The sequence below is a fragment of the Triticum urartu genome, chromosome 3 (assembly GCF_003073215.2).
Source record: "Triticum urartu cultivar G1812 chromosome 3, Tu2.1, whole genome shotgun sequence".
Classification (NCBI taxonomy): domain Eukaryota; kingdom Viridiplantae; phylum Streptophyta; class Magnoliopsida; order Poales; family Poaceae; genus Triticum; species Triticum urartu.
Genome location: NC_053024.1, coordinates 535,269,781 through 535,288,597, shown reverse-complemented (window position 1 = coordinate 535,288,597; position 18,817 = coordinate 535,269,781). Strand labels below are relative to the sequence as shown.

The 18,817-nt window shown below is 44.4% G+C and overlaps 1 protein-coding gene across 1 annotated transcript; it reads right to left on the bottom strand.

Annotated features, from left to right (window-relative positions):
* Nucleotides 1-15,420: 15,420 nt before the first annotated feature.
* LOC125546931 (protein E6-like) lies at nt 15,421-16,412 on the bottom strand. The gene has a single exon (XM_048711021.1). The coding sequence runs from the start codon at nt 16,410-16,412 to the stop codon at nt 15,654-15,656; it is 759 nt and encodes a 252-aa protein (XP_048566978.1). The 3' UTR covers nt 15,421-15,653.
* Between the last annotated feature and the right edge of the window lie 2,405 nt (nt 16,413-18,817).

Sequence of the window (18,817 nt, the reverse complement as noted above, 5' to 3'; positions counted from 1 at the left end):
TCGGGTTCCCTTGGCCTTCTTGGTCTTCTCTGGCACCTTGTAAGGAGCTGGGGTCAGCATCTCCGTCAGGAGAGCGTTTGCTGGGCCTTCGGGCAAGGGAGCCGGACAGTCGATCTGTCCGGCCGTTTCCTGCCAGTCTTGTCAAAGGAACGGGAGCTTAGATCCCGCATAGAGTCAAACTATGAAAAAACAAGTATCCTGTAAGAGGTAAAACAGCTTACCGCGCTGGCTTGGCGCTTCGCGCAGAATCCGCGATCCTCGGTAGTAGGAGGAGGAACCTCGGCGCCCTTGAATAGCACCTTCCAGGCATCCTCGTGTGTTGTATCAAAGAGCCTGTTCAGAGTTTGGTGTTGGGCCGGGTTGAACTCCCACAAGTTGAAGGCCCGTTGTTGACACAGGAGGATCCGGCGGTTGAGCATGACCTGGACTACGTTGACGAGTTTGAGCTTCTTGTTCACCATGTTTTGAATACATGTTTGGAGTCCGGTCAGCTCTCCCGAACTACCCCAGGACAGGCCCTTCTCTTTCCAGGAGGTGAGCCGCGTGGGGATGCCAGATCGGAATTCGGGGGCCGCTGCCCATGCAGGGTCACGCGGCTCGGTGATGTAGAACCACCCCAATTGCCACCCCTTTATGGTCTCCACGAAGGAGCCCTCGAGCCATGTAACGTTGGGCATCTTGCCCACCATGGCGCCTCCGCACTCTGCCCGATGGCCATCCACTACCTTCGGCTTGACATTGAAGGTCTTCAGCCATAAGCCGAAGTGGGGCTTGATGCGGAGGAAGGCCTCGCACACGACGATAAACGCCGAGATGTTGAGGATGAAGTTCGGGGCCAGATCGTGGAAATCCAGGCCATAGTAGAACATGAGCCCCCGGATGAATGGGTGGAGAGGGAATCCCAGTCCGCGGAGGAAATGGGTAAGGAACACTACCCTCTCATGGGGCCTGGGGGTGGGGATGAGCTGCCCCTCATCTGGGAGCCGGTGCGCGATGTCGTCGGGTAGGTATCCGGCTCTCCTCAGCTTCTTGATGTGTCCCTCCGTGACGGAGGAGACCATTCACCTGCCTCCCGCTCCGGACATGGTTGGAGAAGGTTGAGGTGGGAAGTGCAGACTTGGGCACTGGAGCTCAAGTGTGCAAAAATGGATGAGCAAAGGAGGAAGAAGGCGTGGATGAAAAGGTGAATCCTTATCCCTTTATGTGGGCGGACGAAACTATGCATCCCCACTAGCCTGGTAAAACTCGCTTATCCCCCAAGCGCCGTAATCGATGGCGCGATTGGGTTGCCCATGCCCGTATTGATGAGAATCCCATGATAAGGGGACACAATCTCTACTTTGACAAGACGTGTCAAAAAACTGTCTCACGTTATGTGCGGGGCTAGTTAAAGGAAACAGTTCGAATAATCACCGGGCCATGACATAATGTCGTTGCCAAAACAAGTTAGCAAATTAGATTTGTGGAAATATTATTCTCTCTACGGTGGTATGTGGAACTTATTTTGCAGGATCGGACACTATCCTTGTATTCAAATTCTTCCGTGGTGTATTCGGAGGAGGAACCCGCCTTGCAATGCCGAAGACAATACTGCGTGCCGGACTCATCGTCATTGAAGCCTGGTTCAGGGGCTACTGAGGGAGTCCTGGATTAGGGGGTCTCCAGACAGCCAGACTATATCCTTTGGCCGGACTGTTAGACTATATACAAGATTGAAGACTTTGTCTCGTGTCCGGATGGGACTCTCCTTGGCGTGGAAGGCAAGCTAGGCAGTACGGATATGGATATCTCCTCCTTTGTAACCGACCTTGTGTAAACCTAACCCTCTCTGGTGTCTATATAAACCGGAGGGTTTTAGTCCGTAGGACACAACAATAACATACAATCATACCATAGGCTAGCTTCTAGGGTTTAGCCTCTCTGATCTCGTGGTAGATCTACTCTTGTACTACCCATATCATCAATATTAATCAAGCAGGACGTAGGGTTTTACCTCCATCAAGAGGGCTCGAACCTGGGTAAAACATCGTGTTCCCTGCCTCCTGTTACCATCCGCCTTAGACGTACAGTTCGGGACCCCCTACCCGAGATCCGCCGGTTTTGACACCGACACTAAGTGAATAAAATAAAAAAAGTAAAAAAAGAAAAAAGGAAACAAAGAGATCATATGGATCTTATGGAGAGTAATGAGCTCACATAGAAAAAGTATGATGAATAAAAGTTGTTGAGAGTTGACAAACATAGTTTTGGTCATCGTTGCAATTAATAGGAAGTAATAAATAAAGAGAGGTCTTCACATATAAATATACTATCTTGGACATCTTTTATGGTTGTGAGCACTCATTAAAATATGACATGCTAAAGAGTTGACGTTGGACAAGGAAGACAACGTAATGGGTTATGTTTTCTTACATCTGAGATAAATTATATTGTCATGGATCATCCAACATGGTTGAGCTTGCCTTTCCCCCTCATGCTAGCCAAATTCATCGCACCAAGTAGAGATACTACTTGTGCTTCCAAATACCCTTAAACCAGTTTTGCCATGAGAGTCCACCATACCTACCTATGGATTGAGTAAGATCCTCCAAGTAAGTTGTCATCGGTGCAAGCAATAAACATTGCTCTCTAAATATGTATGACTTATTAGTGTGGGATAAAATAAGCTTTATACGATCATGTGATATGGAAGAAATAAAAGCGACATATTGCATAATAAAGGTCCATATCACAAGTGGCAATATAAAGTGACGTTCTTTCGCATTAAGATTTTGTGCATCCAACCATAAAAGCGCATGACAACCTCTGCTTCCCTCTGCGAAGGGAATATCTTTTACTTTTATCTCCTACCTTTCATAAGAGTCATGGTGATCTTCACCCTTCCTTTTTACATTTTATCCTTTGGCAAGCACAGTATGTTGGAAAGATCCTGGTATATATGGCTAATTGGATGTGAGTTTTCATGAACTATTATTGTTGACATTACCCTTGAGGTAACATGTTGGGAGGCAAAACTATAAGCCTCTATATTTCTCTGTGTTCGATTAAAACTCCATACCCATAAGTATTGCGTGAGTGTCAGCAATTGTGAAAGACTATATGATAGTTGAGTATGTGGACTTGCTGAAAAGCTCTTATATATTGACTCTTTCCTATGTTATGATAAATTGCAATTGCTCCAATGACTGAGATTATAGTTTGTTAGTTTTCAATGAAGTTTACGATTCATACTTGGAATTGTGATTGAATTATTACTCTAGCATAAGAAATTATATGACAAGAATTATGTAAGTTGATGTTTTAAGAATGATCAAGATGCCCTCATGTCCGTATTTTACTTTTATCGACACCTCTATCTCTAAACATGTGGACATACTTTTCAATTTCGGCTTTCGCTTGAGGACAAGCGAGGTCTAAGTTTGGGGGAGTTGATATGTCCATTTTGCATCATGCTTTTATATCGATATTTATTGCATTATGGGCTGTTATTACACAATATGTTACAATACTTATGCCTATTCTCTCTTATTTTACAAGGTTTACATAAAGAGGGAGAATGTCGGCAGCTAGGATTCTGGGCTAGAAAAGGAGCAAATATTAGAGACCTATTCTGCACAGCTCCAAAAGTCCTGAAACTTCACGGAAGATGTTTTCAGAATATATAAAAATATTGAGCGCAAGAAGTTCACCAGGGGGGCCACCCCCTGCCCACGAGGGTGGGGGGCGCGCCCTACCCCCTGGGCACACCCCCTACCTCGTGGGCCCCCTGGTGGCCCTCCGATGGCCATCTTCTGCTATATGGAGTCTTTCGATGAGAAAAAAATTATAAGCCATCTCCTCGGACGAAACTCCGCCGCCATGAGGCGGAACCTTGGCAGATCCAATCTAGGGCTCCTGCAGAGCTGTTCTGCCGGGGAAACTTCCCTCCGAGAGGGGGGACTCATCGCCATCGTCATCACCAACGCTCCTCTCATCGGGAGAGGGCAATCTCCATCAACATCTTCACAAGCACCATCTCCTCTCAAAACCCTAGTTCATCTCTTGTATCCAATTCTTATCTCCAAGTCCGGGATTGGTACTAGTAGGTTGCTAGTAGTGTTAATTACTCCTTGTAGTTGATGCTAGTTGGTTTATTTGGTGGAAGATCATATGTTCAGATTCTATATGCATATTAATACCCCTCTGATTATGAACATGATTATGCTTTGTGAGTAGTTACATTTGTTCCTGAGGACATGGGAGAAGTCTTGCTATTAGTAGTCATGTGAATTTGGTATTCGTTCGATATTTTGATGAGATGTATGTTGTCTCTCCTCTAGTGGTGTTATGTGAACGTCGACTACATGACACTTTACCATTATTTGGGCCTAGAGGAAGGCATTGGGAAGTAATAAGTAGATGATGGGTTTCTAGAGTGACAGAAGCTTAAACCCTAGTTTATGCGTTGCTTCGTAAGGGGCTGATTTGGATCCATATGTTTCATGCTATGGTTAGGTTTACCTTAATACTTTTGTTGTAGTTGCGGATGCTTGCAATAGAGGTTAATCATAAGTGGATGCTTGTCCAAGTAAGGATAGTACCCAAGCACCGGTCCACCCACATACCAAATTATCAAAGTACTGAACGCGAATCATATGAACGTGATGAAAACTAGCTTGACGATATTCCCATGTGTCCTCGGGAGTGCTTTTCTCTATATAAGAGTTTGTCCAGTCTTGTCCTTTGCTACAAAAAGGATTGGGCCAGCTTGCTGCACTTTATTTACTTTTGTCACTTGTTGCTCGTTACAAATTATCCTATCACAAAACTATCTGTTACCACTTATTTCAGTACTCGCAGAGAATACCTTGCTGGAAACCGCTTATCATTTCCTTCTGCTCCTCGTTGGGTTCGACACTCTTACTTATCGAAAGGACTACGATAGATCCCCTATACTTGTGGGTCATCACATAATCACTAGCATCACACATAATTTCAAAGGGTAAATTCCAGTCAGGTGGCTAAACAATGGGTGCAGAAATCAAAGCTTTCTTAAGTATTTCAAATGCTTCTACACAATCATCATCAAAGACAAAAGGAACATCTTTCTATAAGAGATTAGTCAGGGGCCTGGAAATTTTTGAGAAGTCTTTAATAACCTCCTATAAAAACCGGCATGACCAAGGAAACTTCTTGTACCTTTAATGTCCTTTGGACACGGCATCTTTTCAATAGCATCAACTTTAGCTTTATGAACTTCAATACCTCTTTCAGAAATTTTATGCCCCAAGATAATGCCTTCATTAACCATAAAGTGCCACTTCTCCCAGTTCAAGACAAGATTAGTTTCTTCACACCTCTGCAAAACTTGATCAAGGTTGCTTAAGCAATCATCAAAAGAAGTTCCATATACAGAAAAATCATCCATAAATACCTCAACAATATTTTCACAAAAGTCAGAGAATATCGCAGTCATACATCTTTGAAAGGTAGTAGGTGCATTACATAAACCAAAAGGCATACATCTATAAGCAAAGGTACCGAAAGGGCAAGTAAAAGTGGTCTTTTCCTGATCATCTTTTGACACAGGTATTTGAGAGAAACCAGAATAACCATCTAGAAAGCAAAAATGTGTATGTTTAGATAACCTTTCTAGCATTTGATCAATAAAAGGTAAAGGGTAATGATCCTTTTTAGTAGCTTTATTTAATTTGCGGAAGTCAATTACCATTCTATAACCTGTAACAATTCTTTGTGGGATCAGTTCATCTTTATCATTAGGAACAACAGTAATACCTCCCTTCTTAGGGACACAATGGACAAGACTTACCCACTGACTATCAGCAACGGGATAAATTATACCTGCCTCCGGAAGCTTTAGTATTTCTTTTCTTACCACTTCTTTCATCTTAGGATTTAACCGTCGTTGGTGATCAACAACCGGTTTAGCGTCTTTCTCTAATTTTATTTTGTGCTGGCATAGAGTGGGACTAATGCCCTTAAGATCATCAAGAGTATATCCAATATCAGCACGGTGCTTCTTCAAAGTTTTCAATAATTTCTCTTCTTCTTGCTCTGAAAGGTTAGCACTAATAATAACAGGATATATCTTCTTTTCATCAAGATAAGCATATTTAAGAGTATCAGGCAATGGTTTAAGCTCAAGCATGGGATCACCCTTGGGTGGAGGAGGATCCCCTAGAATTTTGACAGGCAAGTTGTGTTTCAAAATAGGTCCATGTTTAAAGAATACTTCATCTATTTCCCTTCTTTCATTAATAAACATATCATTTTCATGGTCTAGCAAATATTGTTCTAAAGGATCATTAGGAGGCATGGCAATAGAAGCAAGACCAATAATTTCATCTTTACTAGGCAATTCTTTATCATGGGGTTGTCTACGAAATTTAGCAAAATTAAAATCATGAGACATATCCCCTAAACCAACAGAAACAATATCCTTTTTGCAGTCTATCTTAGCATTAACAGTATTCAAGAAGGGTCTACCAAATATAATGGGACAAAAGTCATCTTGTGGGGAACCAAGAACAAGAAAATCAGCATGATATTTAACTTTACCACACAAGACTTCAACATATCTAACAATCCCAACCGGTGAAATAGTATCTCTATTGGCAAGCTTAATTGTAACATCAATATCTTCTAACTCAGCAGGTGCAATATCATGCATAATTTCTTCATATAAAGAATGAGGTATTGCACTCGCACTAGCACCCATATCACATAAGCCATGATAGCAATGATCTCCTATTTTAACAGAAATAACAGGCATGCCTACAATAGGTCTATGTTTATTTTTAGTATCTGGTCTAGCAATTCTAGCAGCTTCATCACAAAAGTAAATAACATGCCCATCAATATCATCGGACAAGAGATCTTTAACCATAGCAATACTAGGTTCAACTTTAATTTGCTCAGAGGGTTTGGGTGTTCTAATGTTACTTTTGTTTACCACAGTTGAAGCTTTAGCATGATCCTTTATTCTAACAGGGAAAGGTGGTTTCTCAATATAAGCGGTAGGAACAATAGGATCAACATTATAAGTGATCTTCAACTTTAGTAGGTTCAACTACTTTTACTTCAATGGGAGGATGATATTTAAGCCACTTCTCCTTAGGGAGATCAACATGAGTAGCAAATGATTCACAGAAAGAAGCTACTATCTCAGAGTCAAGTCCATATTTAGTGCTAAATTCACGAAAAGCATCAGTATCCATAAAAGATTTAACACAATCAAACTTAGGTGTTATGCCTAACTCCTTAATTACCTTCTTCGAGTTCCCAATCTTCAAAGTTATGTTTAATTCTTTCCAATAAATCTCATCTGAATTCAATAGTCTTCATCATAAAAGATCCACTACAAGAAGTATCGAGCATGGAGTGATTATTGAGAGAAAGCCGAGCATAAAAATTTTGAATAATAATTTCTCTTGAGAGATCATGATTGGGGCATGAATATAACATTGACTTAAGCCTCCCCAAGCTTGAGTGATTCTTTATCCTTCGCGAGGCCAAAAATTATATATATATAATTATGAATAATAATCACGATGTACTAGACGCATAGGATAAAACTTCTGATGAAATTCCAATTTCAATCGGTTGTAGTTCCATGATCGAATATCATCACATAGCCTAAACCATGGCAATGCCTTTCCCTTCAAAGATAAAGGGAAGACCTTATTCTTGATAACATCCTCGGGCATACCCGCAAGCTTAAATAATCCACAAACTTCATCCACATAGATTAGGTGCAAATCGGGATGCAATGTTCCATCTCCTATAAAAGGATTAGCTAGCAGTTTCTCTATCATACCCGAAGGAATTTCAAAGTAAACATTTTTAGTAGGTTCAGTAGGTTGAGGAGCAACTCTTTGCTCTACTGGTCGGGGCGAAGATATCCCGAACAAGCCCATCAAAGGATTACTTTCCATAGTAACAAGTGACAGTAAATTTCAGCACACTATATAAATTTTTCCTTACCAAATTCCACCTACCAAAGGCACTTCACTCCCCGGCAACGGCCCCAGAAAAGAGTCTTGATGACCCACAAGTATAGGGGATCTATCATAGTCCTTTCGATAAGTAATACTGTCGAACCCAACGAGGAGCAGAAGGAAATGACAAGCGGTTTTCAATAAGGTATTCTCTGCAAGCACTGAAATTATCGGTAACAGATAGTTTTGTGATAAGGTAATTCGTAACGGGTAACAAGTAATAAAAGTAAATAAGGTGCACCAAGGTGGCCCAATCCTTTTTGTAGCAAAAGACAAGCCTGGACAAACTCTTATATAAAGGAAAGCGCTCCCGAGGACACATGGGAATTATCGTCAAGCTAGTTTTCATCACGCTCATATGATTCGCGTTCGTTACTTTGATAATTTGATATGTGGGTGGACCAGTGCTTGGGTACTGCCCTTACTTGGACAAGCATCCCACTTATGATTAACCCCTCTTGCAAGCATCCGCAACTACAAAAGAAGTATTAAGGTAAACCTAACCATAGCATGAAACATATGGATCCAAATCAGCCCCTTACGAAGCAATGCATAAACTAAGGTTTAAGCTTCTGTCACTCTAGCGACCCATCATCTACTTATTACTTCCCAATGCCTTCCCCTAGGCCCAAATAATGGTGAAGTGTTATGTAGTCGACGTTCACATGACACCACTAGAGGAGAGACAACATACATCTCATCAAAATATCGAATGAATACCAAATTCACATGACTACTTATAGCAAGACTTCTCCCATGTCCTCAGGAACAAACATAACTACTCAAAAATCATATTCATGTTCATAATCAGAGGGGTATTAATATGCATAAAGGATCTGAACATATGATCTTCCACCAAATAAACCAACTAGCATCAACTACAAGGAGTAATCAACACTACTAGCAACCCCCAGGTACCAATCTGAGGTTTTGAGACAAAGATTGGATACAAGAGATGAACTAGGGTTTGGGATGGGATGGTGCTGGTGAAGATGTTGATGGAGATTGACCCCCCTCCCGATGAGAGGATCGATGATGATGATCTCCCCCTCTCCGAGGGATGTTTCTCCGGCAGAACAGCTCTACCGGAGCCCTAGATTGGTTCCGCCAAGGTTCCGCCTCGAGACGGCGGCGCTTCATCCCCAAAGCTTCCTTATGATTTTTTCCAGGGCGAAAGACTTCATATAGCAAAATATGGGCACCGGAGGCCTGCCAGGGGGCCCATGAGACAGGGGGGCGCGCCCAGGGGGTAGGGCGTGCCCCCACCCTTGTGGATGGTGGGTGGCCCCCCTCTGGTGCTTTTTTCGCCCAATATTTTTATATATTCCAAAACCAACTTCCGTGTAGTTTCAGGACTTTTGGAGTTGTGCAGAATATGTCTCTAATATTTGCTCCTTTTCTAGCCCAGAATTCCAGCTGCTGGCATTCTCCCTCTTCGCGCAAACCTTGTAAAATAAGATAGAATAGGCATAAGTATTGTGACATAATGTGTAATAACAACCCATAATGCAATAAATATCGATATAAAAGCATGATGCAAAATGGACGTATCAGCACGCGACATGTATCATTATTTTCTGACCTTCACATATGATTTGAGCAGATATGGGTATATCTACTTAATTAAACACAAGTCTGAAACATTTGAAAAGTTCAAAGAATTTCCGAGTGAAGTGGAGAATCATCGTAACAAGAAAATAAAGTTTCTGCAATCTGATCGCGGAGGCGAATATTTGAGTTACGAGTTTGGCATTCATTTAGAACAATGTGGAATAGTTTCACAACTCACGCCAGCTGGAACACCACAGCGTAATGGTGTGTCCGAACATCGTAACCGTACTTTATTAGATATGGTGTGATCTATGATGTCTCTTACCGATTTATATTAAAGACAGTTGCATTCATATTAAATAGGGCACCGTCTAAATACGTTGAGATGACATCGTATGAACTCTGGTTTGACAAGAAACCTAAGTTGTCGTTTCTTAAAGTTTGGGGTTGCGGCACTTATGTCAAAAGGCTTCAGCCTGATAAGCTCGAATCCGAATCGGAGAAGTGCGTCTTCATAGGATACCCTAAGGAAACAATTGGGTACACCTTCTACCACAAATTCGAAGGCAAGATATTTGTTGCCAAGAATGGAAACTTTCTAGAGAAGGTGTTTCTCTCGAAAGAAGTGAGTGGGAGGAAAGTAGAACTTGATGAGGTAATTGTACCTTCTCTCGAATTGGAAAGTAGCTCATTAGAGAAATCCATTCATGTGATGCCTACACCAACTAGAGAGGAAGCTAATGATATGATCATGAAACTTCAGATCAAGTTACTACTGGACCTCGTAGGTCAAATAGAGCATGTTCTGCACCAGAGCGGTATGGTAACCCTGTTCTAGAAGTCATGTTACTAGACCATGATGAACCTACGAACTATGAAGAAGCTATGATGAGCCCAGATTCCGATAAATGGCTTGAGGCCATGAAATCTGAGATAAGATCCATGTATGAGAACATAATGTGGACTTTGGTGGACTTGCCCGATGATCAGCGAGTCATAAAGAATAAATGGATCTTCAAGAAGAAGACTGGCATTGATGGTAATGTTACTGTTTAATTACAAAGCTCGACTTGTCGCAAAAGGTTTTCGACAAGTTCAAGGAGTTGACTACGATGAGACTTTCTCACCCGTAGCGATGCTTAAGTCTGTGCGGATCATGTTAGCAATTGCGGCATTTTATGATTATGAAATCCGGAATATGTACATCAAAACTGCATTCCTTAATGGATTTCTTAAAGAAGAGTTGTATATGATGCAACCAGAAGGTTTTGTCAATCCTAGAGGTGCTAACAAAGTGTGAAAGCTCCGGTGATCCATCTATGGACTGGTGCAAGCATCTCGGAGTTGGAATATACGCTTTGATGAGGTGATCAAAGCATATGGTTTTATATAGACTTTCGAAGAAGCTTGTATTTACAAGAAAGTGAGTGGGAGCTCTGTAGCATTTCTAATATTATATGTGGATGACATATTGTTGATTGGAAATGATATAGAATTTCTTGGTAGCATAAAAGGATACTTAAATGCCCGACCACTTCAGAAGATAGAGAGAAAATGAAAGTTATTCCCTATGCCTCAGCCATAGGTTCTATCATGTATGCTATGTTGTGTACTAGACATGATGTGTGCCTTGCTATAAGTTTAGCAGGGAGATACCAAAGTAATTCAGGAGTGGATCACTGGACATCGGTCAAGAAAATTCTGAAGTACCTGAAAAGGACTATGGATATGTTTCTCGTTTATGGAGGTGACAAAGAGCTCGTCGTAAATGGTTACGTCGATGCTAGCTTTGACACTAATCCGAATGACTCTAAGTCACAAATTGGATACGTATTTATATTGAATGGTGGAGCTGTCAATTGGTGCAGTTCCAAGCAAAGCGTCGTGGCGGGATCTATGTGTGGAGCGGAGTACATAGCTGCTTCAGAAGCAGCAAATGAAGGAGTCTGGATGAAGGAGTTCATATCTGATCTAGGTGTAATACCTAGTGCATCGGGTCCAATGAAAATCTTTTGTGACAGTACTGGAGCAATTGCCTTAGCGAAGGAATCCAAATTTCACAAAAGAACCAAACACACAAGACATGCTTCAACTCCATCCGTGATCAAGTCATGGAGGGAGACATAGAGATTTGCAAAATACATACGGATCTGAATGTTGCAGACCCATTGACTAAGCCTCTTCCACAAGCAAAACATGATCAACACCAAGACTCCATGGGTGTTATAATCATTACAATGTAATCTAGATTATTGACTCTAGTGCAAGTGGGAGACTAAAGGAAATATGCCCTAGAGGCAATATTAAAGTTGTTATTTTATATTTCCTTATTTATGATAAAATGTTTATTATTCATGCTAGAATTTCATTGCTCGGAAACCTAAATACATGTGTGAATACATAGACAAACAATGTGTCCCTAGTGAGCCTCTACTTGACTAGCTCGTTGATCAAAGATGGTTAAGGTTTCCTAACCATGGAAATGAGTTGTCATTTGATAATGGAATCACATCATTAGGAGAATGATGTGATGGACAAGACCCATCCGTTAGCTTAGCATATTGATCGTTCAGGTTTATTGCTATTGCTTTCTTCATGTCAAATACATATTCCTTCGACTATGAGATTATGCAACTCCCGGATACCGGAGGAATACCTTGTGTGCTATCAAACGTCACAACGTAATTGGGTGATTATAAAGATGCTCTACGGGTATCTCCGAAGGTGTTTGTTGGGTTGGCATAGATCGAGATTAGGATTTGTCACTCCGAGTATCGGAGAGGTATCTCTGGGCCCACTCGGTAATACACATCATAAGAAGCCTTGCAAGCAAAGTGACTAATGAGTTAGTTGCGAGATGATGTATTACGGAACGAGTAAAGAGACTTTCCGGTAATGAGATTGAACTAGGTATGAAGATACCGACGATTGAATCTCGGGCAAGTAACATATCGATGACAAAGGGAATCACGTATATTGTCATAACGGTTCGACCGATAAAGATCTTCGTAGAATATGTAGGAGCCAATATGAGCATCCAGGTTCCGCTATTGGTTATTGACCGGAGAGGTGTCTCGGTCATGTCTACATAGTTCTCGAACCCGTAGGGTCCGCACGCTTAACATTCGATGATGATTTAGTATTATATAAGTTATGTGATTTGGTGACCGAATGTTGTTCGGAGTCCCGGATGAGATCACGGACATGCCGAGGAGTCTCAAAATGGTCGAGAGGTAAAGATTGATATATATGACGATAGTATTCGGACACCGAAAGTGTTCTGGAGTGTGTCGGGTAATTATCGGAGTACCGGGGAGGGGATGGGAGTTACCAGAACCCTCGAGGGAAAGATATGGGCCTTATGGGCCACAAGAGGGGAGCGCACCAGCCCACAAGGGGTGGCGCGTCCCCCTTAGGCAGGAGGCCGAATTGGAGAAGGAAAGGGGGGGTTCGGCCCCCTTCCTTTCTCTGTTCCCCTTCCCTTTTCTCTCCAATGATATATGGAAGGGGGGGGCGACTTGGGAAACCCCAAGTAGGATTCAGATCCTACTTGGGGCGCCCCTTGGATGCCTCTCCTCCCCCACCTATATATATATATATGTGGGGAAGGGGGCACCTAGAACACACAACATCAATTGTTAGCCGTGTGCAGCGCCCCCCTCCACGGTTTACATCCCCGGTCATATTCTGGCGGTGCTTAGGCGAAGCCCTACGCGTATCACTCCACCATCATCGTCACCACGCCGTCGTGCTGACGGAACTCATCTACTACCTCGACACCTTGCTGGATCAAGAAGGCGAGGGACGTCACCGAGCTAAACGTGTGCAAAACTCGGAGGTGTCGTACGTTCGGTACTCGATCGGTGGAGCACGAAAAAAGTTTGACTACATCAACCGCGTTGTGAAACGCTTCCGCTTACCGTCTACGAGGGTACGTAGACACACTCTCCCCCTCGTTGCTATGCATCTCCTAGATAGATCTTGCATGAGCGTAGGAATTTTTTTGAAATTGCATGCTATGTTTCCCAACGGGTGGACCAATATAGCGCCCAAGATGCAGTTCTATCCTGATCACGTGATGAAATGATTGGGGCAGAATTGCATTTCGAGCGCATAGCAAGGTGAATATCATTACAACATACCATATACTGAATATATGAGAATACCAGATAAAGGCTTACACTGCCACAAGCTAGAACACGAATACATCAATACATAGCAATCGTCGTATAAAAGAGTAGGATCCGACTATGAATGAAATCAAATGAAAAAGAAAAACGACAGTCACCCTGCTAAACCCATGCTCCCGACCTGAAACCCATCCAATGATCAATGAGGAAGAGAAGCAGAATAAGAACTCCAAACAGTTCAAGCATCGATCTCACATCAAATCATCACTTTATTTGTACCTGTTGTTGTAGTAATATGTGAGCGAGTTGCGGAGATCCAACAAATCTCACCCGTTGTTTCTAGAAAAAACTCACCCGTTCAACCGCACTTATTCAACGGTCTACGTCAGTTCAATGTTTAACGTTAAACATGTTTAGCATTCTCCACTAATTAATAGCATGCATAATATCAATGTCAACATTAACCAAGTAATTATATCTTAAATAACATTAGCATGCACTTTATGTATTGTCTAATACTAATGTGCAATACACTTAATATCTTGCCTAATATTAACCTGTATTGCACGTCTACAATTTTTTTGCGAGAAAACTTCCAATCTATTCATCTTGAATCATGGCAATACAACGAACACCAAAAATAATAAAAAATTACGTCTAGATCCATAGACCACCCAGCGACGACTACAAGCACTGAAGCAAGCCAAATGTGCACCGCCGTCATCATCCCTCTCTCGCCGAAGCCGGGCAAAGATTGTTGTAGTAGACAATCGGGAAGTCGTCATGCTAAGACCCCATAGGACCAACGCAGCAGAACAGCAACCGCCGTTGATGAAGAGTAGCGTAGATCGGAAGGATCTAACCTGAAGAAACAGAAACGTAGACAAACTACGACCAGATCCGAACAAATCCATCAAAGACAAATCCGTCGGAGACACATCTCCACACGCCCACCGACGATGCTAGGCATATACAATTACTAGTACACAAATAAACTAAAGAAAGAAGAGCGATCGGACGGCAAAATTATTTTTTTGTGTGGGGTGAAAGAAATTTATCCCAGGACAATAGAGTTACGATCAAGATGCAGAAACTCCTTGATACATGATGGTCCTCTATGTATCCGGCAAAACTTACCGTGGTGGCACCATGAAGTTCAATGCGCATCAACTTTCGAACAAAAGGTACTGAGCTTTGGACGCTAGGTTTAATGAACCGAAGGTCTAGTTGCACCGAACAAAGTGGTACAGTGCTCCAGCTGTAGGTACAGACACACCCAAAGGCCATGATCGATGGCCCCGTAGGTCGTTGTTTGGTAGGTGCCACAGCATCCAATGTGAGCAGTCAGTCGGCACTGCAGTTTCGCCATGCACCTTGTCCTCTGAGGAGGACAAATTGTGGCCTACATGGTAATGTGGTTTGTCTGCTGAAATTAATTATGGCGCGCCACTTTGTAATCCATCACCCATGCATCGACGTGAAGGCAGTAATTCGATCGACTTCACAAGGACACAAGGTAGGTAGGTAGCTGGTACTCTCCGGGATGCCGGTTTAAAAATTTTGGTGCGAATCTAACGCAGCAAAAGGCGAAAGTGCCATTCTAATTCCTAGCTCAAACGTTCCACGTCCAAAACCAATCATGCCTTTCCGAATGAGGCTTGATCGCCCCACTATTTTCTTCATTCTGGCACACGAACTGGGTCCATGCACCGACAGAAATGAACAGCGAAGTAGAGAAGCACTTGCTAATAACAGTAGACATTCCATTACTCACACAGATTATTCATCCGTACGTAATATGTTTCACCACCATTCCACACCGGGAGCTAGATAGCTCATCCTTCAGCATAGTAGAAGTAGCAAGTAGTAACGACGTCGTGCTAGCTTGCAGCACACAAGCAAGGAGCATTATACTCCTACCACACAGCGTATCTGACGATCGCAAGCAGAAACAAACCCCTCGTATACGTCTTACTCATGGATTGTACTGCCCGTTCTGGTTTTCCTGGACGCCGCCGTCGTCGCTCTGCTTCTCGGTCACCCCGTTGTCGTTGTCGTTCTCGTATACGGCCGCGTCGCCGTACCTCCGCTCGCGGCCGGGGCGGCCGTACCCGGAGCCGTTGTCCTCGGGCTCGGGGCGCGCCGTCCGCACCGGGTTGGACTCGTAGCCGTAGCCGTACTTGTCGGTCTCCACGTCGTAGTAGTACCGCCCGTTCTGGTACAGCCTCGTGTCGCTCATCCCGTAGTAGTCGCGCTCGTGCTTGCCGCCGTGGCGCATGTACGACAGCGGCCGCCCCCTGCCGCTGCCGTCCGCGGGGAACGCCGGCTCCTCCTCGCCCGAGGATTGTTCTTCCTGCGCCGGGACAGCCGCCTCCTCCCGGTGCCGCGGCTCCGTCGTCGGCACGACGTTGGTGGTCGTCAGCTTCTCGGCGTCGCGGTGCACGCCGCGGCGGAAGTAGGCCGGCGGGTACTTCTCGTTCTCCTCCGGGCGGCCGTAGAGGCCGTAGCCGCGGTTGCTGGACGGCCGCGGGAATGCCGCCGGCGCGCTGTTGGTGTCGAGCGCCTCCGTCGCCACGGTGGCCGTGTCCGCCGCCTTGTCGGCCTCGACGACGGCCCCGGGGCGCGTCATCTTGCTGAAGAAGAAGCGGCCGCCCCACGCGTCCACGCGAGGTGCGGCGACGGCGAGGAGGAACGCGATGGCGAGAAGGCAGAGGCGGGAAGCAGAGGCAGCCATGGAAGCGTCGTGGTCGATCGTCGGTGGCACCGTGGCGGTAGGCGGCAACGCTGCAGCGCGGGCCGTGTGTGTGTGTTTGTCTTGTCTCCGTGCGCGCCCTCCCACTTGTATATATAGCCGTGCCGGTATGTGGCCGCTAGAGTCTGAGAGGCGTCGGATAATTGAACCGCTTTGGTAGCAAGCGATGGTAGATTGGAAAGGGCCGTGGCGATGGTCGATGCGCGGATTGCGGGGTGGGCGGAGAGCGTGAGTGCACGGCGCAGTGCGCATGATGCATGAAATTGCGTGCGAGATCCAGGAGACATTTGCGTAAGTCTCGCATTGATGGAAGTCATGAGCTGCGAGCGATCAAGTTTGCTCCCGAACCAGCATTTTGGCAGCGTGAGTTCTTAAATACCTATCGAATCTCGGGTAAATTTTCAGTCAAGTTACTCTATGAAAGACTTACTAAAGTACAGCGATGGACATAGCTATGGGTCTATGAAAAGTGCGCATCCTGCTTAAAGTTAATGTTTTTCTCTGGCAAGCGTTCTGTAACAAGCTTTCAACCTCGATTAACATCGCTAAGCGCCATGACCCTTTTATGGGTTTGTGTGCCATGTGCGCAGCTCCTAAAAATGCTAATCACGTGTTATTTAGATGTCATCTCGCTAAATTTGCTTGGAGCGCCGTCCATGAGGCGGATGGGTCAACTGGAAGCCTAAGTCATGTGCGGATCTCCTTCTCTGTCTTGCTTCACTATATGGCGCGGCAAAGAGGGTGCTTTGATGGAGTGTTGGGGCACTTCTTTGGTCACTATGGCACATTCGCAAACAAGTTAACTATTGGAAACATTTTACTTGTACGCCCAGCTGATTGTATCTTCAAATGCGCTACTTTTATGCAGCAGTGGGCCCTGTTGAGGAGGCATCAGGACACTGAGGCGATGCAGGTGGTTGCGGAGCGGCTTTGACTTGTTTACAATCTCGCGAGGGTGCCGCCAAACGCAACCAAGGGAGGTTAGCGTCTCATTTTGTTCCCGAGCCTGCGTGATTTAGTTTGGCCGATGGCCTTGTGATGCTATGAGCACTAGTATCAATTTTAGGACTTAACCCTCATGGGGCTAAGGATATCACTGTCCTTTTTTAAAACAAAAATTGAAAAAAGCGTCTGTCTTTATATTAATAAAACTCACAAACTAGGCAGAGTACGAAACAACCAACATCACATAGTAGTTCGGACCATGGTCAATGAACAACCGGATCACATTTTTCTAATTGTATTTCAGGCCTCCTACGATGTGTGTTTAGTTGGAGAAGACGTTTTCGTCGACTACGAAGACGTTTGTGACGACTTCGTCAATTTTAAAATGACATGCCGGTTTAGTCCCTAGAAGATGCTCATAGGGATAGAATATGTGTGTATGCGTTTATAAGGGTGAGTGTGTGTGTATGTATGTATGGGCGTCTGCGTTTGTACTATATTAAAAAAGCTTTCACCCAGCTTTATATGTATAAAACATGGGAAACGTTTCCACCCGGCGGACCGGCTGAAACTTCGGCTGGTCACGCGCGGGCCGTGCGTTTCGTTTCGATCATGCGTCTGGCACCCCACCCGCTGTGTTAGACACAGGCCCACATATCACAGTTTTTTTCTGGTCGTCTTCTTCCACAAACGCATCGCAACCTTATCTGATCCACCATGATCCCCTGAGCCGTTTCTCGCTCCGCCGGTCCGCCACGGCTTCCCGGCGAGCTCCACCACCGGAACGACCTCTCCTATATCCTTATTTTTTTTCTTCCTTCCCGGCGAACTCTTCCTCCCACCTCCCACAGATTCCATGTCGTCGTCCTCACATCCTCCCTGCTCCCGACGACCCCTAACTCCTTGGAGTTAGACACGAAACATCCTGGGGCGGCGAGCCTAGGTGCCGCGAACCACCGGCCGCCGATGTTTTATGATGAGATGGCCGAGATGACCATCTCCGGCAATAGTAAACAACCGATCAGACGGTGCTGCAACCATTGTCGGTTTTTGCTACGACCGGCCACAAATTTTGCTACAACCAACTGGCTACTCTGCCTCTCGTGACAGTGACGACAATGTTTTTTGCTACAACCATAATCTAATTTTGCTACGACCGCTATTTTTTTTGCTACAACCAAATGGTCATACCGTGCCTCGCGACGGGGAGACGACCGTTTATGTTGCAACCGCCGTTTACTTTTGCTACTACCCGGTGATACAACTTGCTACTATCGGCGAGAATGAATTTTTGCTGCCACCATCTACTTTTTCTACTACCGGCGAGGGCGAATTTTTGCTGCAACCGCGGTCTACCACCGTTTACTTTTTGCTACTACCGCTAAGGTCAATTTTTTTCCTACAGCCAGCAATGAAAATGTTGCGATCGACACACACATCGA

Excerpts from the sequence above, each read along its gene's own strand:
- LOC125546931 (XM_048711021.1), bottom strand. The coding sequence starts at position 16,412 with ATGGCTGCCTCTGCTTCCCGCCTCTGCCTTCTCGCCATCGCGTTCCTC.